This window comes from Boleophthalmus pectinirostris, unplaced genomic scaffold (assembly GCF_026225935.1).
Source record: "Boleophthalmus pectinirostris isolate CB_2022bp ecotype Guang Dong unplaced genomic scaffold, ASM2622593v1 HiC_scaffold_2, whole genome shotgun sequence".
NCBI classification, from domain to species: Eukaryota; Metazoa; Chordata; class Actinopteri; order Gobiiformes; family Gobiidae; genus Boleophthalmus; species Boleophthalmus pectinirostris.
Genome location: NW_026571152.1, coordinates 39,174,134 through 39,196,292, shown reverse-complemented (window position 1 = coordinate 39,196,292; position 22,159 = coordinate 39,174,134). Strand labels below are relative to the sequence as shown.

At 39.3% G+C, this 22,159-nt stretch overlaps 2 protein-coding genes across 2 annotated transcripts in view; one reads left to right on the top strand and one right to left on the bottom strand.

Annotated features, from left to right (window-relative positions):
* The window catches only part of slc28a1 (solute carrier family 28 member 1), a 32,994-nt gene extending 24,858 nt beyond the window's left edge, over positions 1 to 8,136 (top strand). The window contains exons 15-18 of the mRNA XM_020920751.2: positions 746 to 827; positions 3,049 to 3,147; positions 5,657 to 5,762; positions 7,456 to 8,136. Coding sequence (XP_020776410.1) covers positions 746 to 827; positions 3,049 to 3,147; positions 5,657 to 5,762; positions 7,456 to 7,576 — 408 coding nt within the window. The 3' untranslated portion in view covers positions 7,577 to 8,136. The remainder of the gene's footprint in view (positions 1 to 745; positions 828 to 3,048; positions 3,148 to 5,656; positions 5,763 to 7,455) is intronic.
* Positions 8,137 to 8,782: 646 nt separating this feature from the next.
* On the bottom strand, positions 8,783 to 20,282 carry LOC129409423 (alpha-protein kinase 3-like). Its single transcript, XM_055155429.1, has 11 exons — positions 20,207 to 20,282; positions 19,797 to 19,855; positions 16,974 to 19,173; positions 16,674 to 16,821; positions 15,798 to 15,925; positions 15,686 to 15,721; positions 14,152 to 14,426; positions 12,617 to 12,705; positions 12,323 to 12,537; positions 11,125 to 11,173; positions 8,783 to 11,052 (listed from the first exon to the last, which is right to left on the bottom strand). The coding sequence occupies exons 3-11, from the start codon at positions 18,748 to 18,750 to the stop codon at positions 10,881 to 10,883; spliced, it is 2,889 nt and encodes a 962-aa protein (XP_055011404.1). The 5' UTR covers positions 18,751 to 19,173; positions 19,797 to 19,855; positions 20,207 to 20,282; the 3' UTR covers positions 8,783 to 10,880.
* Positions 20,283 to 22,159: the final 1,877 nt, after the last annotated feature.

Below are 22,159 nucleotides of genomic sequence, written 5' to 3'. Positions count from 1 at the left end.
AGATAGTGATTAGTTTTTTCAGTTTTCAGTTTTTAAATGGAAAAAAAACGGATAACAACCGTTTCCCATTTACGTGACTTAAACTGCGATGCTGGACTTTTGCGCCGTATACGGACTGAATCGGGACTGAATCAGGACTAAAACAGTCTCAGTCCCAGTCTGGTCCCAGTCTCAATCCCGGTCTGGTCCCGACCTCAGTCCTTTTCTCAGTCCCGGTCTGAGTCCTGGTCCTGGACTCATTCCTGGTCTGGTCCCAGTCTGGTCCCGGTCTGGTCCTGGTCTAAGTCCAGGTCTCAGTCCTGGTCCCGGATGTAGTTGTGGTCTGGTCCCAGTCTGGTCCTGGACCTGGTTTAGTTCTGGTTTAGTCCTGGTTCAGTCCTGGTTCAGTCCTGGTCCAGTCCTCGTTTAGTCCTGGTTCAGTCCGTCATCTCAGTTTAAGTCACGGAAACAGAAAACTGAAACTGAAAATAAACAAACAAAACTATTCATTATCTGTATTTTCATTTTGGTTTTAGAGACAAATAATGAGTTTATTTTTCAAATTTTATTTTATTTTTATTTTTTATTTTATATTGAAAAACAAATTAATAAATGATACAGAGATTTAAATGTAAGGTAAATCCGTTTAATGTCACACTGTGGAACATTCCAGACAGAGCAGTTACATATCCATAGAAACAAGCAGGTGAAAAGTTACACAGTGCATCTTTATCGGCATGATTATTATGTTTTATATTTTTTATAGGTGCGATCGGAAACAATAACAACTTATGCTCTGTGTGGATTCGCAAACTTCAGTTCGTTGGGAATCGTCATCGGAGGCCTCTGTGCGTAGATCTGCTCTGTGCTTTTGATACTTTGCAATTGATGTTTTTAAAGTTCCCTGGGGGTGTGACGCTAGCTGGAAGCACTACTCTGTCTGTTAGAAACTGTCACTTAAGTCACACTGCAAAAACTAAAATCTAGCCAAGTTAAGATTTCTAGAATTAAGAAAGTTTTATCATGATTTGAGTACAATTCACTTGAACAAGAACAAGACTTTTTGTACTTAAAATATGAAAATACATCTTGCCACACACAAGACAGAGTGACCATATGTCCCTATTTACAGAGGTGTCGAGTCAGACTTGAGTCACTATTTGTAGGACTTGTGACTTGATAAAATAGACTAAGACTTGGGACTCGACTTGGACTTGAAGCTTAGTGACTCCTGACTTGGACTTGAGGCCTGTGACTTGAGAAAACTCGATGTATCTCCTAAAAAATATATGTTTTTAGAAAATACTTTTCTCTTTACAGTTGATAAATGTGGTGATTAATTTTACATGGACAAACTGGAACATGTCCGTCCCACTTCTCTGTTTGTTACTTTGGATGAAACTGAAGTACTGTGATGTGGTATCCTCAAAAGAACTACAGTAATATACAGTAGAATACAGTAAAACAGAGGGAACTACTAAGAACATGATCCTTACATTTCAGTGCAGAATACATGACAAAATAGCTCTTTTTTAAAATCTTAATTCTTTCTGTTCTGGCCGTAATGATTCACACTAAGATCTTGTCAAGACATTTAAAAGGAGAAGCATTAGTATTTCTACAACTCTTATAAAAATACTCATATGTAAATATACCATGACTTTTTAAGTACAATTTAGTTTAAAAGTCATGTAAATCTAAGCTGTATTTGGTGCTTTTTTGGTTTAAAGACTTGAAATGACTTGAAGCTCAAAGCAGACGACTTGGACTTGACTTGGACTTATGGGGCAGTGACTTGGACTTTCCTGTCTTTGACTTGGGACTTGAGACTTACTTGAGTCTTGCAAAACAAAAACTTGGTCCCACTTCTGCCTGTTTACACTGGACAGTCCCAGTTTTGAGCCATGCATCCCCTGTCCCAGCAGATTTATACAAAATCAGTGATTTGTCCCAGTTTTATACAAGAAATGTCCCAAATGTCCCTATTTTTGACCAATCTGATACCCCGCAACAGTAAAGAGAGGCATGAAGTGTCATTTGTTTAGGTAAAATATAGAAACGCTGCTTAAAACTTACCAAAACACAAAGAAAATGTGACTATACTGACTCACATGTTCGTCATGAATGAGCCAAGTGCTTACAAATTTTCCTTAATTACGCACTTGTTTCACAATTTTACTATTACCAACCACCCCAAACCGAGGGTCTCCCAGTTTTTTATTTTGAAAATCTGGTCGCCTTATTATAAAAAAAGTTAAATGTTCTTAATTTAACTCATTTTAACTTACCTAGATATTGCTTTTTGCAGTGTAGACTTTATCTGAGTTTTAATGTAACACAATCTGACCAAAAAGAGCTGGATTAGTTGGAACTACAACAGATGAGATGTGTTGTGCGCTTAAACAAATCTCTCACACATAAAATTACACTCACAAGTCACTCTGACCTTTTTCTTGAAAAGTCAAACTCCAAAAACTGGACCATGAACGCTCATACTGATCACAGGCTCCTCAAAATGTGTTGTTTAAATCCAATTTGTGTTTTTTTTTAGACAATCTTAATCTTTTCTGTCAGTGTTTGCTAATGTGTGAATTAGGGATGTAACAATAACTGCAATATCGTGATTCTGTATCGTCAAAAGTCTTTCAATAATATCGTGGACCATCACAACAGATCGAATTACAAATTTCTCAAATTTAAAATCATTGTTATCGTGCAGCAACAGCTAAAAAACAGAGGGAACTACATAGACCATGATCCTTTGCTCCATTGCAGCGCAGACTACATGAAGAAATAACAATTCTAAGCACTTTTAAATCTTAGTTATTTGGATTAAGTCTTGTTAAGATATTTTAAGGGAAAAAGTAGTGTATTCACAGTTTTGTAAGCCTCCACAACATATCGTGAAAATATCGTATCCAGAGATTTTGATATCGTTACAGCCAAAGTGCATTGTGTCATCGTTGTTAATGAAAACTCCCAGTGTCACTGCAAAGTATCAATGTTAGTATTATTGATAGACGGAATTTGACATGTCTAACAATATTTTTTATTTGATTATTATTAAAGCGTCCATCTGTCCAACCAGAAGAAGTGACATCTCCAGTATTGTGCTGAGAGCCATGATCACCGGAACGTGTGTGTCGATGGTCAATGCGTGTATAGCAGGTAAAAAAAAAAACAAGTGACCTTCTGCTACTGGACTGCACAAAGTTGGAAAAAATAAGTTAAACATTTTCTTATTTGTGATTTTTGTGGTTTTAAGATCTGATTCAGTTGATGATGCACATTTTAACCACACACAGAGTGAAGATTGGTGGTGACAATCTCATACTTTCAGACGAAGGGCAAGAGATGTTACCAGGTTCTTTTTTCAGATCAAGAGTTTGTTTTCAGACCTGACAGTTTCGACTGCTCACTAGAGATCTTCCTCAGAGTGGTCATGTGATGTTGCTGTTGTGACCTTTATACAGGTTTTGGCGCTGTCATCGGTGGAGGCAAATCTGTTTGTCATTCGTTCATTCATTTTTCAATATAAAACCAAAAATAAGAAAACGAAATAACAACAGTTTTCTTCATTATTTTTCTCCAAAACCAAAATGAAAAACAGATAATGATTCGTTTTTTTCAGTTTTCTGATTTTGTGTTTAAATGAAGAATGGAAAAAACAGATAACGGCCGTTTCCCGTTTACCATGACTGCGATGCCGGACTTTTAAACTGCATATGAACTGAACCAGGACTGATCCAGGTTCGGGACCACACCGGGACCAGAACAGGACTGAGACCAGGACCACACCGGGACCAGAGTGGGACTGAGACCGAGACCAGAGCGGGACTGAGACCGAGACCAGTGCGGGACTGAGACCGAGACCAGTGCGGGACTGAGACCGAGACCAGTGCGGGACCAGAGCGGAACTGAGACCGAGACCACACCAGGACCAGAGTGGACCAGAGCGAACTCCGAGCTTTGACTCCGAGCCTCCATGGGGTCTGAGCCTCAGCTTCGAGCTCCGGCCCAGCCGTGGGCTCCGAGCCTCCGGTCTGGTCCCAGCCTGGTCTCGGTATCAATCCCGGTCTGGTCCCGGCCTGGTCCCGGCCTGGTCTGGTCCTCAGTCCCGCTCTGGTCCCGGTCTGGTCTCGGTCTGGTCTCAGTCTCGGTCTGGTTCTGGTCTGGTCCCAGACCTGGATCAGTCCTGGTTCAGTCCGTATACAGTGCAAAAGTCTGGCATCGCAGTCACGAAAAAGGGAAACGACCGTTATCCGTTTGTTCCATTCCTCATTTAAACACAAAATCGAAAACTGAAAAAATTTATCATTATCCGTTTTTTCATTTTGGTTTTGGAGACAAATAATGAGGAAAACAGTTGTTTTTTTGTTTTCTTATTTTTGGTTTTATATATTGAAAATGAAAAGTAAAAAAAAAATCTCGTCCCGGTTTATATAAGAGCAAGAAAACACAAAGCAGAACAGAACCAACTCAAATCGGCCATTTCTGACACTGTAAAAGAGAGAACCACATTATGGATTGGACGACAAACATCGTTGCTGGATTAAAGAGGCAACCAAAATATAGAAATGTGTCCACGGGACTTTAAACGAGGGGGCTTTTTTACTCTCACACACCTGGGATATTGTCCTGAGGAAGTCGGACTGCAGATGGCGCTGTCGTCCTGCCTCCAACGGTAGGAAGACAGCGACAAAACCTGTTTAAATAAGATGACTAGACACGTCACAGGAACATCACGTAACTCTGAGGAAGACCACAGTGAGCAGTCGAAACTGTCAGGTATGAAAACAAAAACTGAAAAAAGAACCAAATAACATAAATTATCGTAAGACCAAATGAACCTCACTGAACTAGAGGCAAGAGACAGTTTTCCCTGATTGATTACTTTGATGGTACTTTGCTACGAAATATCTGAAACGTAAATTCCCAAATATGGAATCTTATTACAACAAAAATCTGAAGTTGGACAATATTCATTTTACCTGCCCCCATCTGTATTAAATAATATTGGCCTATAGAACAGGAGTGTCAAAACCAAATTCACAGAGGCCAAAATTAAAAACTGGGACTAAGTTGTGAACCAAACTAAATATTTATTGACAAATTTCAACAACATCTGCATGTTTTATCTTCTTTTGAGATATGTAATGTTAAATTTTTCTTATTAAAATAAATGTTTCATAATTGTTTTGCTTAAACATTAAATCCAGAACAAGCAGAATATAAAATAATAACAACATTTTAAATAAATAATGTCTCTATAGTCTATCTGTAGCCGGTGGGCAGCTCTAATACATATTTGATATGATCTCACGGACCAAATATAATTATATCACGGGCCAAATTTGGTTCCCCAGGCCTGAGTTTGACATGTCTGTTATAGAATGTTGCGATGTCACCTGAAACACAGCAATTCAATATATTCAATTTTCTCATAATTATACAAGAATCCCATACATTTCAGAATATTTTTGTCAGATCTAAACCACAGAATAAACACATATTAACAAAATAAGTAGTGAAATGTGAAATTAAATGTGAAGTGACATGAATATGATAATTTTGCCAGTTCAGATTTCAAGTTTGGTTGAGATTATTTGTGCAGCGTTATTTATTAACCTAACTCTAAAAAAAGTGGACAGCTCTAAAACACTGTTCTTTTGTTCAGGAATCCTGTTTGTGCCTCCCACGGACTGTGTCAATGTTTTTCAAAACAACCCGTTTCATGCGAACATCAGTGACGTTGACACCTGCTGTACAGACCTCTTTAAAAGGTAAGTCCAATTGATTTGAACAAGCGCTTAATTATAATATTGATTCACACCCACTCTCCTAATCACAACCACACTGATTTCTTTACTTTCACTTTAAAGGGACCATGTTACACTATTTCTGATCTGTTATAATGTTGTTTCCTCATCAAAAACAGACTTGGAGTTGTGTTTTGTTTCATTCACATGTTTAGCACACAAATCCTGCATATTTATACTGAGTTCTTCTTTCAAACAGGAAAACTCAGTCTCAGTTTCTACTCAATCTCTTCTGAAAAAAAAAAAGGTTAATTCGAAAACTACAACTTCATAACATCACAAGGCGGAACAGTGTATTTGTGTGGTTAGTGTTGAAAATGTACGATCCTCTCCTCAGAGTCGTGCATAAAGCAAAGTGCAAGGATCACCTGTAAATATTCAAAAACAAGCCACTACAATTTAGAAGAAACCTACATGTTTAAAAAACCCAGATTCAGAACCAAGGTTATGGAGTTAATTTATGGAACAGTCTTGACAAAGAAATCAGAGGATCAAGTGCAATATTGGCATTTTAAAAATACAAACATTCCAGTGCAATATGTATGTATGAAAAAGAAAAATAAGCTATTGTGCATAAAAGTGAAGGTTTCTGTTTGCAACTGATTAATATTTGTAATTTAAATGAAATGTATTGATTTGAAATGTTTTAAAGATAACATAAGATTACTCTTCTTTCTGCTCCTTTTCAATAATTTCTTGTAGTGTTTACAATTCCTCAGTTGTCCATATAGAGGCCATGGCAAAGGAGAAATTAAATTTGTCAACTGGAAAAATGTTTATTTAGGTTGAAAAAGTTTCGCAGCTCATCCAAGCTTCTTCTGTTCTGGTCAGACGCTGGTGAACACTGTCTTAGATCTGTCTGAAGGAAGGAGCTAACTACACTGAAACTACTCTGAAACTAACACACCTATTTGTTTTTACAGTTTGTGTTTGTTTGCTCGGCCTATTCATCGGTGCTGAGTGTGGGGTCATGTTAGCAGAATCATTCCCCTCTGGGCCTGGCCTGGTTCCCCCTATTGTTCTCTTTGTTTTAAGTCTCAGGATGGAGTTGTAAATAGGAGATAGATGGTGTCTGAGGTCTCCATTTCTGTTGAAGGAAGGATTTTCTTTCTTAACAAAACTAGTCTCTTTAAATCTTCCTCTCAAACCAATTATTTTCTCTGACTCAAATCTGTACCTCACTGTCCTCAAAGGAGTGGCCCGTAGCTTTTAGATGGAGATGAACAGCAGACTGAGGTCCTGTGTTGCTCTCTCGTCTGTGAAGTGGCAGTTTTGTTTCTCCAGTGTAGCGCTCACTGCAGACAACATTGCTTTGTTTGCTACATTTAATATTAGAACACTGTTAATTAATGTCTTTTTATACTTTATGAATGAAATAAACAAACAAATAATAAAATAAACAAACAAATAAATAAAAGCATGTTGAGCTTGCGAGGTGCAGACAGACTAATAATGTGGCGTACCTCAAACAAATGAAACAAAACACAACTCCAGGTCTGTTTTTGATGAGGTAACAACATTCTGACATGTGTTAAAACTCACAAGAGTCAATTTTGCATAATATAAGCCCTTTAACTAAACACTAAATACCTGAAAAAGCAAAATATGTCATCGTCTGTTACTGTGTTTTACTGACAGATCTGCCTCTCTTCCACAGCACTGTTAATAACGGCACTCTGATATTCAGCGGCATCTGGGAAAACATCCAAAACTCCACCATCTATTTCTCAGAATGCTGTAGGTGCTGTAGCCTTTCATTTGAGGCGCTTTGTAAATAGAAATTTTGTGATAAAATACAGTATATTTATGATACAAGCTAATATATGTACATTTTAAGCACACCTATCTGCATTATTCCAGATGTTCTATGTGTTTCTATGTTTTATTTTTGTTTTTGTCGATTACACCGTGTACAGAAAGAGTATTTTGTAATGAATTAACACTCCTGCTTTAAAGAAATGTACTTTTATTACAAAAACATGTTCTTGTCACTCATTCACATTCATGTACAAACGGGTGCATTCACATTTGCACACACACGAGCAAAAAAGTGAGACTAAACAGAGACTAGAAGAGGACCAAACCAAGTCTACACCGGGACCACAGACTGTATAAAGAAGTGGACTATATGAATGTTCGACTCCAGTCAAATGAAGCTCATCGGGGCAAGACTTTATAAGCAAGAAGTTGGAGCTCCAAGTTCCATATTGTAAAATACCAAATAATATCCGAGTTTAACTTAACAGCCGGGTGCAGGGGTATATTTTGATAAATAACCGCTGGATCCAAATAAACACAGAGTTTGTATAGAAAGTCGCTTATGCCGACACCCCCAACAGTCATTATGGCTGCTGCTGAGGAGGCTGCTCAAACTCCCATTTCCCGTTTTTTGTGCTTTATTTACCGTATTTTTCGGACTATAAGTCGCAGTTTTTTGCATAGTTTGGGTGTTTCCTGCGACTTATACTCCTGTGCGAGTTGTATATTAAAATTTTCAGACTGACAGTCGTGAGAGGCTCTAGTCTTGTGTGTCAGTATCTGCTACTCCTATTAATCCTGTACCACTGTCACTTCGCACTCTACTGCGCATGTCTCCTGTAGAAAAAGCCGCTGTCCTGCTACAAATAGTGAAATATTCAGCCAAAAACAGTAATCGAGCAGCAGAAAGAAAGATTGGAGTGAACGAGAAATGTGTGAGAAACTGGCAGAAAGCGGAGATGGAGAACACAACTTCATGGTAATCGGGCGGGTGCATCATGCAACTTTCCTGAAGTCACTGGATGGATGGACAAAGCCTGAACTTCAATGACACTGAATCTATCCTGTCAGGATTCAGAAAGGCCGGAATAATTCTAACTGGAACTGATGCTGAGTCTGACGACAGCTACACAGAAGAGGAAGCGGCGCTCCGTTTACCTCATGGATCTATGGTTTATCTCCGGAGGTTGCGCAGAAGTGACAACAAGAATGAAGAATTTAATGGATTTAGTGATTTGGAGTGAGATCGTGAGTTTGGTAAACTTATGTTCTGTTGTTTATGCTATAATTATCTGAATAACTGTTAATATGTTATGTTAACATAACTAACGCCGATTCAGCCTGTTGTTCTCTGTTCTATTGTTATTACTATAACTTGTCCTTCAAGATGAAATATCAGTTCCTGGTCTCTGATTTTATAAAAATATTTCCCCACAAAGTGCGACTTATAGTTCGATATGACTTATATGTTTTTTTTTTTCTTCATTGCGCATTTTTTGGCTGGTGCGACTTACACTCCGGAGTGACTTATAGTCCGGAAAATATATAAATAATATGATGATGAGTGCAGTGACACCACAGAGAGCCTGACACAGAAGCAGTTTGACTTCAGTTCAGTCCTAACTTTACCAGACTGGTTGCGTGACTGAATGCATAGGCTATATTTTTTCAACGCTGCATCCAGTCACTGAAAAAGTGGAGGAACAGATGATGTTGCTGTAAAATCCCTATTTCAACGTGACGTAAAAAAGAAAGATGGCGCAACATAACAGGCAGGAAATGGAAGCTGTTTTTAGAAGTTTTGGTGATATTACTTAAGTTTGGCAATTCGAAAGAAGCAGCAATGTGATCGTAGCTGCTGTGGCGTAAGAGAAAAGTTGTGGCAAAGAGGATGACGCGGCAGAAATCGTAGCCCATAAGCTTGACAAAGTAATCGCCATGTTGTATAACGGCAACGCTTCTGAGCCCTGTCAACTATAGTCATACTGGTTAAAAGAATTTGAGTACCATATTTTCCCAGTTTTGCTGAGATTTTTGTGAGGAATGAATTCATCGCCTGCCCCAAATTGCTGCCTGGTCTCAAATAAATCCCTGGTCTGTTTGAAACAAATAAACGCCCCGGCTATTATTTGGTATTTTACGGTATTTGTAATTCCTACTGCGAGTGTCGTACCAATCAAAGCGTCAATCAGGAACAAGGCTGTTGAAGGTGTTGAATGTCCCTTCCTTTTCGCATTCAATCAAACCTGTTGCTAATGCTAGAGGGAGTGTTCTCGGGGAAAAAACTGAAAAAAAAAGTTCATATCTTGACAAAACAACAAAATAAAAATGCCAGGATCACGTAGAACGGGTTTTATCAATCACAAATCAAAATGACAGATCTGACAGCAGCAGTTTCATAGAGGAGGGCTGTTTTTTCAATACTAAGTGACTTGGAACCAGTGTCGATGGAGCCGGAAGCGCGTCCATGCTCATTTCCTATTTGAAACGTGGTGACTAGCAGGTTAGCTATGTCCATTTACATTTAAGGTCTATGATCAGGACTAAACTGGGCTGAAACTAGGACAAGTGTAAACGCACCCTCAGTCTCCAGCACTTCTTCTCTCCTTTGCTACACATTTCACAATACTGGCATCATCAGCTCTTAACACCAAATACACTGTAGTTCTGATCAGTCTAACGATTCATGCAAAGTGAAGAGCGAGATCAAGCAAGGTATCAGTTAGAATGGCTTACGTATTATCTTTGTCATTTAGCCGGTATCTGAGCAGGGCACTTCAGTTAGGAGCCTTTGATTGCAGTCATTGTTTTTTTTTTTTTTTGACACTCCTTCTTAAATAAATAATCCAGATCTTGGGTTTGCCACAGTCCAAGGAACAAGCCGCTCCACACGTGACCTGATCCGCTCTGAGCTGTTACACATAAGAGGCGCTTCTTGTCTTCTCGTCCATGAGATAATGCTGTGAGGCTTTTCACAGAAAAAACACGCTACAGTCTGGCGTCAGTCAAAGACAACGGCTGACCGCCAAAATGCATAAGACAAATCTTACATTCACAGTTTGGTTTTAACAAAAAGGTTCAGTGTCTTCTCATCCTTGTGCTCATCATGATCATAATTACTAGATCTATACAATAAATAATTAGAATCTAAAAACATGTCATTAGCACCCTGGCTCCTACCTGCTCTCTACAGCCTTGCTTTTACTGTCCTCTGCCTCCTGATTCTTTCTCGGCGCCTTGGGGCTGGTTCCAGCTTTTCTCTGTGAATGTGGGCTGAGTGAGGCCTTCTTTGGCATGTGTGGACTTCCGGATCCTACGCTCATTTTACGGTTCAGCAGCGGGCTCCTGGATCCCTTCATCTTTGAGGGCGGCTGGAGACTGTCCATGGATTTGAGGGGCCTCAGACCCAGGAGGTCCACAGTAGTAGTTGCACTGATGGTGAGTGATGAACTGGTCAAACACTTCAGGAGAGCCACGCTCGGACAGGCCCTGGTATCTGAAGGGCACAAGTCAAAGGGTTATGATCCGGACAGCAGACAGGTGTGTGCTTTAAGCTGTAAATACTGACCCTTTGGACTTGGTCGCAACTCTGATGTTGGTAATTTTAAAATCAACACCTGTCGAGAACACAGAGGAGAGGGTAAATATAATTCTACAGCAGAAGGGCGTAGGGTCAGTACAGTACAGTACACAGCTGTGACACAGCATGGTCTTTAAGAAGGAATGAAACAACATGGTCTTTTGTTTGTAGAAGGCACTATGGCAGGGCTATCAAACTCAAATTCACAGAGGGCCAAGATTAAAACCTGTGACAAATTCTTGGGCCAAACTAAATATTTAATGAAAAATTTCAACAACATCTGCATCTTCTTTCGAGATATGTAATGTTAAACTTTTTCTTATTAAAATAAATGTTTAATAATAGTTTTGCTTAAACATTGAATCCAGAACAAGCAGAATATAAAATAATAACAACATTTTAAATAAATAATGTCTCTATAGCTTGTCTGTAACCGGCGGGCAGCTCTAATACATATTCAATATGATCTCGCGGACCACATATATTTATATCACGGGACAAATTTGGTAGCCAGGGTGGCGCCATCTAGTGCTTCCGCTCAATTTCATTTCTCTCCAGCGACTAGGTCAGGAATCAAAATACAATAGACCCCGGAAGTGCAAGTTCGGCCACCAGCCAATCAGCAAGGAGCCATATATTCTGTGTTGTCAACGATTCCCGAGATCGAGAATTTAAAGCCGAAACAAAGAGAATGTTTGATGAATTTTATCAAGGGGAAAGACGTTATTTTCCTTCTTCATATGGGATTTGGGAAAAGCTTAATATACCAGTTAGCCCCGTTAGCTGTGCATTACATACGTGACTACCAAATACCTGCCTATCGTAAAGTGAACGAGTTCTGCAAGGTCAGACGGTTTCTATGAATGGAAAATGGTTGATGAATTAGGCTACAAATTTGGCCCCGGGCCTGAATTTCACATGTCTGCACTATAGCATCTAAGATATTATTATTATATATATATGTTATTAAAACGTGAAGTTGAAGTTCAAAATTTAACCTCACTCTGTCAAATGTCATTCGATCAGCTTCCTATTATAGCCTCCATCCTCCAAAAGATATGTTGTTTTAAATTGTTAACCACTTTGACAATTGTCCTGATTTCTCATCATTCTGAAAACCATGGACAGCCACTAGAAAGCCAAACTCCTATTTCACCATTGAAGTTGTGAAACCACAGGGCCGTACCTTCCAGTCTCGTGGGCAGGAGGTTGCTGTGGGTCCACTCGTAGAGCCAGTGTTGGAAAGTGCAGCACTTCTGCTCGACCTCAGAACCCCCCTTTGAGTTCAGTTTGCCAGAGTCCACCCAGCAGTACGCCTGGAAGGGTCCCTGCAGCTCCGCCTCCACTGTGGCGTACGGCACAGAGTTTGCAGGTCGGTACATCAGATACTGCGGGACCACTCTGCCAAAGTCACACCGAACATTAAACACAGGCAATTCTTCAACAAACTTCAGTATCCAGTTTTATTCATCGTTCTTACTCTAGAGCAGAGCCAAAGTTCTCATTGACTCGAGACTCCGCTGTGAAGATTTTACAGTATTCACGAATCATGTTCTGAACTTTACACTCCTGTGGACACAACACAAGAAAATGGTCAATGGTCATTATTATGAGGGATGCACTGATATGATTCAGGTTTCAGATATCGGTGCAGATAATGGAAATCTTGATGCACTGTATATATCAGTTCCAAGATATTGGTTCAATCAATATTCCATTATTTTTGATCTATAACTGGAGTAATAAAATGATTCACTGACCAACACTGGCCCTAAATATTGGCCCTAAACTTCTCATATTTGCTATTTTTCTATTGGCTAATGTTAGTATTTTTGTATGTTTTTGGTTTACTTTCTTATTTGTTTATTTTATGCTTTATTTTATATAATGCAGGGGTGTCAAACATAAGGCCCGGGGGCTGGATCCGGCCCTCCAAGACTTTTATTCTGGCCCTCAGCTGATTTTCTACTATAATATTTAAATTATATTTTCTATTAAAATATTGTTAATTTTCTACGGTGTTTATCAGAGCAGCATCTCCAGTGTCTCTGTGCGTGGCCCCTCCCACCAGAGCAGCATAAATGAAGACTTGTCTCTTTCCAAACGCTCTTAAAGGACGATCGTTTTGACTGTTGACCGTGACACCCTCATCAGAAAAATGCAAAAATGAGAAAAGTGGAGCCGAGTGCAGGATTTTCCAACAAAAACAGACTTATTCCTATTTGCATACAAGTTAATGTTAAAACATTGTGTTGAAATTGCATTTTTCTTAAAGTTTCAAGTTGTTCATAATTATATATTATTTTGTAAAAGAAAGAGTTCATCAATTAAAAAAGATTTCTGTAATAGATTTGTGTTTCTCAGCACAAATATTTGAACTTATTGCTATTTTTGGGGATTATATGACATGAGTTTTCTGATCCGGCCCCTTTGGGATCAAAGTAGGTTGGATACAGCCCCCGGACCAAAATGAGTTTGACACCCCTGATTTAATGTGTTTAATTTATATTGGGTCTCTGTGCAGCACTTTAAAGACTTTGTGTTAGTAAAATTTGCAGTACAAATAAAGTTGAATTGAACAGTATTGAACTTGTAAACTTGTTCCATCTCCAGGGAACTCAAAGCGCTTTACATCAAGGAACCATTCACACACATTCATACACCAGTGTGTGCAGAAACATGAATGTGTGGAAGGGGTTAGGGGCTGAGGGCAACGGGCCCCACAGATGAGTGTGGGGTCCGTTGCCCTCAGCTGGAATCGCACTGGCAAACTGTGAGTCAGTGGATCTGATCACTTCACCAATGATGTTTATGTTGAGAGAAAATATTTGAACCGCCAACCTTCAACACTCTACCAACTGAACTACTGAAATTATTACTGCACAGAGTCTGACCCTTCTTTCAACCAGGCACCTATCTCCATTCCATCCTATCTCCATCTTATTATTAGTGGTGATTTTTGGTAAAGTATATGTACCTGAAGGATTCATGTACTCCCTGTTCACTCTGTCTTACTTGTTTGGTGATCTCCTGGTTCCTCTCAGCCAGGTTGCTCTCCAGTTTGGTCCCATAGGGGATTGGGTTTTGGATCTTCATGATGCAGGAGGTCCCAGACTCGAAGATGGGCTCCAGGCCGTAGATGACCTTCACTCTGCTGGTCTTGTGAGTCCAGCCCTCGCCCAGGTGCACAGTCTCAGTCATGATCCGACCAAAGAACTTCCCTCCCCAGGTCCCCGAGTCCGCCAGGCCTCTGTTAAACAGCAGCGGGGTCATCTCAATCTCCTCTCCCACTGAAGAACACAAGAACAGCTTTAAAGGGCCCGTGTTACGCTATTTTCTGATGTTATAATGTTGTTTTCTCATCAAAAACAGACATGAAGTTGTGTTTTTTTTTTCATTCACAAATGTATAACACAATAATCCAACACATTTAGACTGAGCTCTTCTCTCAAACAGAAAACACTTTGTTCCACAGGAAGTGAAACTCCAGTGTGTTCTCTAGTAAACTAAAACTAAAAGAAGCTGTTTACTTAAAACCTTTCACCCACTACATGACATCACAAGGGGGAACTGAGTATTTTGAGCTTTGGAGGTGTAGACGAACTAATAATAAAGGGTTACTCAAACTAACGTGTGAATGAAACAAAACGTGTTGTTTTTCTCAGGGCCCTGGGTACTGTATGGTTACTTATTGACACGTTATTTAAAAATTAACCAATAAAATGTGTTATTTAATTAAACGGGAAGTAAAATTACATTAAAGCCAAATTAGGGAAAACTAGGTAAGCCTTTTATTGCTTGTTAATCATAAATCTTGTTTAGTAAGTAGTAGTTTTTTAATCTTCTTATACCAGGGTTCCACAAACTGAAAATAGCTATAATTTGATACTTTTTAATCTGACAACCTTCATATTAAATTTATACCATTGTGCGGATGACTAACTTGTGCACATAAAGCAGATGTCACAGAAAAAACAATTAGTAGTAATATAATGTCACCATTATTTTATTCCCCAAACCTCCAACGCATTACCCTCCTCCGTTGTCTCCAGTAGGGAAAAATAAATAAATAAATAAAATAATAAATACATAATAATAAAATAAAACTATAAAAAATAATAAAAATAAATAAAATAATAATTAAATTGAATAAATAAAAAAATAAATATGGGAAAAACAGGGAAATACTTTTTTTTTTTAAATAACAAAAATTTGGGTAATTACCTTCCTATTACTATTGTAAATGCATAATTTGGAAGCTCAACTTTTTTCACTAATAAATGGACAGTGGTTTATGTTTTATAGGCATCTAACTGTACCCAAAGACTTGCCCTCTTTCTTATCATTCAATTTTTTGTGGCCGCTAAAATCAATAATCAATAAAATCAATAGCTCTCTAAGGAGCTCACTGGAGAAAAAAAGGTTGAAGACTCCTGTTCTAAAATAATGTGCATCATTTAGCATTAAAATATAATAAAGACCCATGTCCTCCTTCCTTTTCATAACACAAGACTAATGTGGACAGATTTAAACAGAAGAATACTTGTACCTTCCAAGTCGTCTTTGAGCAGAATCTCCGCCATGACTAAAGAAAAAAGGTTTAAAATGTTAAATCACCATAAATGTATTTTCATGTAGTTTTATTTCTCATGCACATTCACCATCTTCACTGAGCAGGAAGTCCGTGGTGTCGCTGCCATATTCATTCTTTATGGAGCAGCCGTAGACTCCACAGTCCAGACTCGAGGCCAGAACGATGGCCAGAGCGACCTGAGTCTCATCTCCTCCACTGCACAGAGAAAGAAGAACAGCACAGGTTTCAGCCACAAGGGGTCACTGTCACACGCCAAGCTATTTCCAGCGTCAAAGTGAAGAAGTGTTTCATAAGTTATAGTAACAGTACTCCTGGGTTTCATAGCACATACCAAAAATATCTTATGCCCTGTACTGATTTATAGAGATTAATAAAGACACGTCCACTGTGAATCTGAAAATCTGATGGTGTATGGTCCCAGTGCTGGAACCTTTTTACTTAATTATAATAGATTTAAAACTATATTATAGAGTATCCACTATACAGTATGGTAAATACACTGTGGGTTAGCTGTATCATCAGTGTATTTCCTATGAAACTAACATTTTATTCATACAGAAACCGGCCCACACTCGTGCCTCCGCAGCGTCACTGTTGAGCTATAATTGTGATTTGGTTTAAAAAAGGAAATGTCTTGTCATTTTATGTTTTGCTCGAGTAACTTCTCTTTTCACACAGACTTATTTCTGCAGTACCTGTAACTGTATGACAGAAACAAACCGCATAACGTAGAACTGAAAATGTAATATACGTACTGCATATGATGAATCATATTTTGTATCCACTTAGTTTATTTCACAGAACACTGGTGTCAGACTTTGATCAGTGTGTGTAATATTCCACCTAACACATACTTAGTAGTTATGAGCTAATATAACTTATAATATATATACATATTTAGTTCATTATAATAAAATTATACTAAGCTAAAGTGTGAACACACCTCCTCTGCACCTCCAGAATCTCCTGCTCCTCCTTGTACCACTTAATCGTGGAGTCGCTCAGAACATTGAAGAACTGGCACCAGAGTTTGAGGTGTCCAGAGGCGTCAGGGAACGGCTCACCCCGGATCTTACGGATCACCTGAGGAGCTGCACACAGACACACATACACAGATGTACACACAGACATACACAAACACGCACACAGAGACACACACACACACAAACACACAGGGATTTGTCAGTTCATTCTCAGTTTTGGCTGGATAAAAAGTGTCATTTATATTTATAAAAACATGTACCTTTAAGTGGATCTGGTTTCTTGTCTCCTGGTTTCTCCTCTCGTTTGGTGCTGACTTCTTCAGGCACAGGTATTTCTTCCACCACTTTGGGCACCTCCAGCGTGGCCTTCCGCCGGTTGAGCAGAGGGGAGCGTCTCTCCACAGGGGGGGTGTTGGAGCCACTGGGCGGCTGTAGATAGGTCGTACGTCGAGCTTGTCCGGGAGACATGTAGGGACTGTCCTTCTTAGCGCTGCTGTCCTCACTCTCCTCTTTGGTTTTGGGGATGTAGATCTTGCGGCGGGCCCCTGAGGCGAGCTCCTCGGGGGTGGCGGAGCGGATGAGCGAGAGGCTGTCTCTGCGTTTGAGGCGGGGGCTGCTCTCACAGGACAGAGACGAGGTGGGGGTAGAGCCGCCGCTCAGAGAGTCCTCGGCTTTGTCGCTCTGTCTGTCTCCTGCAGAGTCTGCTTCACCTGAGGCCTTCATGAACTTCCTCAGACTGGCCGGGCTCAGGGAGGGGTACAGCGGGGGCTTAAAGCTCAGCCTCTCCACAGACATGAAGCTCTCTATGCGCGCCTCTTTCAGAGACTGGGTGATTTCACTCTCTATACTGGCCTCCACTGTTTTACTCAGAGACAGCACATTCACATCAGTCTTTGGTGTTTCGTAGGCCACTGTGAGCCTGTTCTCTGCTCCACTCTGTTCTTGCACCTCACCCTGGGTCTGAGCTTCACTGAGTTTAGGTTCCTCTTGTGAAGCAGCTCCAGACTCCCTCACAGCAGCTTCACTCACAGCAGAGGCAGCTGGCTCTGTCTCTCTGTGCTCAGGCGTCTCTCTTTGTATCTCTAATGTCTCTTTGTGTTTTATTAATTCTCCAAGCTCGGACCTTTCACATATTTGCTCAGACACTGGCACTTCTCTGAGCTCTGCTGTTTCTACGTGAGCCGTGGTGTCTCCGTGTCCAGCTCCAGCGCTCTCTATCGGCTCTACCTTCTCTACAACTTTAGTCTCCTCTCTGGGTTCACTCTTCTCCTTCTGCTCGCTGAGTTCTTGCTCACGTGTATCTCCGCTTTCTGCTGTTTGGACGACGAGCACGGGCGCACACACCGGCAGCTCCACAGTCTCAAGTGACGGCCTTATCTCCGAGACCTGCTCCATCCCCTCCTCCGTACACGACACATTTATAATCGGAATAATCGGATAATGAACCTGGGGGAGCTCCTCTGTTTGGGCCTCGGCTTTTTCTGGCTCGAGCTGCATACAAAAATCTGACACGTAATCGTTTTGGATGATATTTGGCCAATTGTCAAACTCCTTCTGTGAAACGGCGGGCTCGTTTTCTTTTGGTAGATTAAGGATCGGTACGGGACCTTCTATGACATCCGGCTGAGTTATTTCTATGGTTGGAGTCAGAATTTCGTCCTCCACGCAAATCACCGGAACAACCACCTGGACTTCTGGAATTTCTTCTGTGGAACATATGTGAATTTCTGGAACTGTTTTAACGTCATGCTCAAAACCTGTCAAAATAGGTTTAGTTACTGGTAAAGATTTACTATTGTCTTGAATATTTCCAGTGCACATGGCGGCTTCTACTTCCTGCGTGTCTTCTATACTCGATATTTGAATAAGAGGAATATTTTCTATGGGAATTTGACTCTCTTTAGTAGCTTCCTGATCCTCGTTATTCTGTTTTTCTTGGAGTATATTTGCATTTTCAGATTCTTTGTTCATTTCTGGAAGATGTGTTTGCGTGTTCAGTTCACTGTTACTGACCGGAGCTGGAAATTCAACACTCATTTCCTCAACAACCGAGCTGTTTAGTTCTCCGCTTTCTTTTGTTTTCGCGTCTCTATCGGGAACTAGAAGCACCTGATGTTGTGTAGTTTTCTCCTCTTCCAGCACAGAGGGAAAAACAGAGGTTGCCAGGGCGAAATCGCGTGAAGAGCGTGTGTCCGTGTCGTTCTGAGTTTGCTGTGGTTGGATTTCAGCGACAGGATTCTGGTTTCTTCTCGGTTCAGGCTGCGGTGGACTGTCAGGGCTGTCTTCACACGGGCTTTGGGTGTGATGGCGTTGAAAAGAGGAAGGGCTGGGGGTCGGGAGCTGCACTGGGGGCTGTTCCAGGGCAGGGACGGGGTCTTTCGGTGGTAGCTCTGGAACACTGATCCTGTCTTCTGATTTTATGTCCGAAATGTTGAGTATCCGGTCTTCTTTCTCCACCGTCTAAAAGAGAAGAGAGAAATACAGAGAAGAGGTTAAACAGTGGTGGAATGTAGCAAAGTAAAAGTAGTAAACGCACTGTACATTTCAAAAACTAAACTCTTGACAAGCTAAAATGACTTAAATAAAGATTTGAAGTCAATTTCACATGACAAGTCAAATCATCTACCAATGAAACAAGACCTTTCGTACTCAGAATAAGAAAATACTAGACAGGCTGCCGTCACCTAGTGCTTTTGCTCAATTTCAATTCTCTCCAGCGACTAGGTCAGGAATCAGAATACACTAGATGATTTGCAAGAACCTCGGAAGTTGTAGACCGCGAACCAGCCAATCAGTGAAGAGCTGTGAAGCCATGTCATCAAACTTACGCGTCTGTCTGCGTCCCTTTTGTGGAACAGCACAACAGTAAACAAAGCGTCGAGATGGATGTAGACGAAAACAGACATTTTGTGTTGGCAACGATTCCTGAGATCGAGGATTTAAAGCCGGAACAAAGAGAATGTTTAGTGAATTTTATCAAGGGGAAAAGACGTTATTGTCCTTCTTCCTACAGGATTTGGTGCATTACATACATCAAGACCAAATAGCAGGGATTGGTTAAATAAAAAAAAGTACCCGCCTACCGTCAAGCGAACGAATCCTAATGTTGCGAAGTCAGACAGTTTCCACGAAGTGAAACCGTCTGATGAATCAGGTTAAGAAAATATATCTTGTTACACAAAAGTTAAGAAAAATAACAACTCTTTGCACTTAAAATAAGCAACAAGGTCTTAGATCTTCTTTAGCTTGAATCGAGAAAAAAATTAATAAAAATTTTCACTTGTCAAGTCAAATCTACTAAAATCAAGTTAAATGTAATTTGAGTAGCATAAGTTAAAGGTTCACTGTGTAATTTCTAAGGTGAAGTGTTTGCTACTTGCTCACTAATTTGCCTGGAATGTTCCACGGTAGGGCATTACAGATATCTGCCTTGCATTTGTTCAGTTACAGGTGTTTATAGCTCAAAAATACCTCAAAAAACATTAATTTTTACCATGTGCAAGCTTGCTTCTCCACAGATCTGACCGTTAACCTGTCTCTATTGTGATTACAATGTTTATTTCCATACAGTGGAATAATTCAGGCTAAACAGTAATATCTCCATGGAGACAAGAAAGTGAAACCCTCCACCAGAAAAGTTACACAGAGCAACTTTTAACTAAACATTTTAGAGATCTGTACTTTACGTAAGCAGATTTTAAAGTCTGTAGCTTTTACTTCTACTTCACTACATTTGAGAGCAAGTATCTGTAATTTCTACTACACTACATGGACTCAAAAGTAAAAGTATTATTAATTATTGTTTGAGAAAAGAGGGGTAATTTTTTAAAAACAAGGTCATAAATAAAAACAGCTAAGAAAACAATAAACTGAACAAAACTCAGCACAAATCTGTATCAGAATCACTACATTTGAAGCTTTATAAGATCTCAAAATCTGAGAAATACTTTGACAAACAGGTGCTTTAATACTTGTACTTAAGTAGATCTGTTCATGTGATACTTTTACTTTTACTTTGAGTACGTCTACACCACTCACAATAACAGATGAGGAAATTTTCCTGGCAAGTCCACAATGGAGAAATGTGTTTTCTGGATCCCAGGCAATGACGAAATTTACAGTAGACGTACGTAACCCAAGAAAACAAACAACCCAAGAAAAACAGCATGGGCCAAAACATAACGTCAAAAAGAGAAGAAGAAGAAAAAAAAGAAGAAAATAGAAATGTAAATGTCAGATCTTTGGACTCACATTCATGTTTTTTCTATATTTTTACTAATTTTTAAACATATACAAAAAATATATGATCAAATATATGAAGTAAGATTTATGGAATTGTGTAGCAAATAAAAATAAAAATTAAATAAAATAAATAAATACATTTCTGGAGAGGGTCCCCAACCTTTTTGTCTCCATGGAGATGTTAATACTTTAAATTGTCCACAGTATGGCTTTAAACTAATCTCTCATATTTATTCAACTATAGGTGTTATTTATTGCTGACATAAATCTATTCTTACTGTGAGTGGGGTCGAACCTCCCCAACTCTAACCAGTAATTTGGCTCAGACGGTTACACAATGCAGCTTTAAATAAATAAAAAAAACAAATCCTCAAAGCAGCCATCCTTTAGTTTGTCGAAAAATATTTTGTACATTTATTTCACTTTGTTTCTTTACTAAATAATGCCATATATCTTGCTTCATATGTTGGATGTCTTCTGTTTGTATATAAAAATGTAGAAAGTGGTAAGAAAAAAGAAGAAAACAAAACATATAATGAGAGCGTGAGTCCAAACCTTCACTGCAAAAAACAAAATCTAGTCAAGTTAAGATGACTTGAATTAAGATTTCAAAAAAAAAAGAGAAAGAAAAATAACAACTTTTTGCACTTAAAATAAGAAACAAAATTGAACATTGCTTGAATTAAGAAAAACACACTTATTCCATTAGTTGATAATTTTACTTGTCAAGTTGAATCAACTCAAATAAAGTAAAATATTCTTAATTTAAGTCATTTTAATTTATGTAACATATGTTTAAACAGCACCAGCCCTTTCTGGTGTCTTCTGTATGTATATAAAATGTAAAAAGTGGTAAGAAAAAAGAAGAAAATAACATTAAATGAGGGGGTGAGTCCAAACTTTTGACAGGTAGTACATATATTCACTTTCCATTCCAATAACTCCCCTGGAAAACATGGGTGTGACTTTCTGTTCTCTTTGAAATATTATCTCCGTCGGTTCTGGTTGGAGTTGTGTTTCAAAAGTGGATGGAAAGTGATGGTCTTATTACCGTAATCTTTATTCGGTCTCTAGCAGACAAAATACAAAACAGGGAAGCGAACAGATTTTCACTAAAGTCGGTTTGAGCTGTGAGAAGACTGTGAGTTTGTTTCCTGGTTTACGAAATCTACGTAAAATGCTGAAACAGGGTATTTTCATCCGG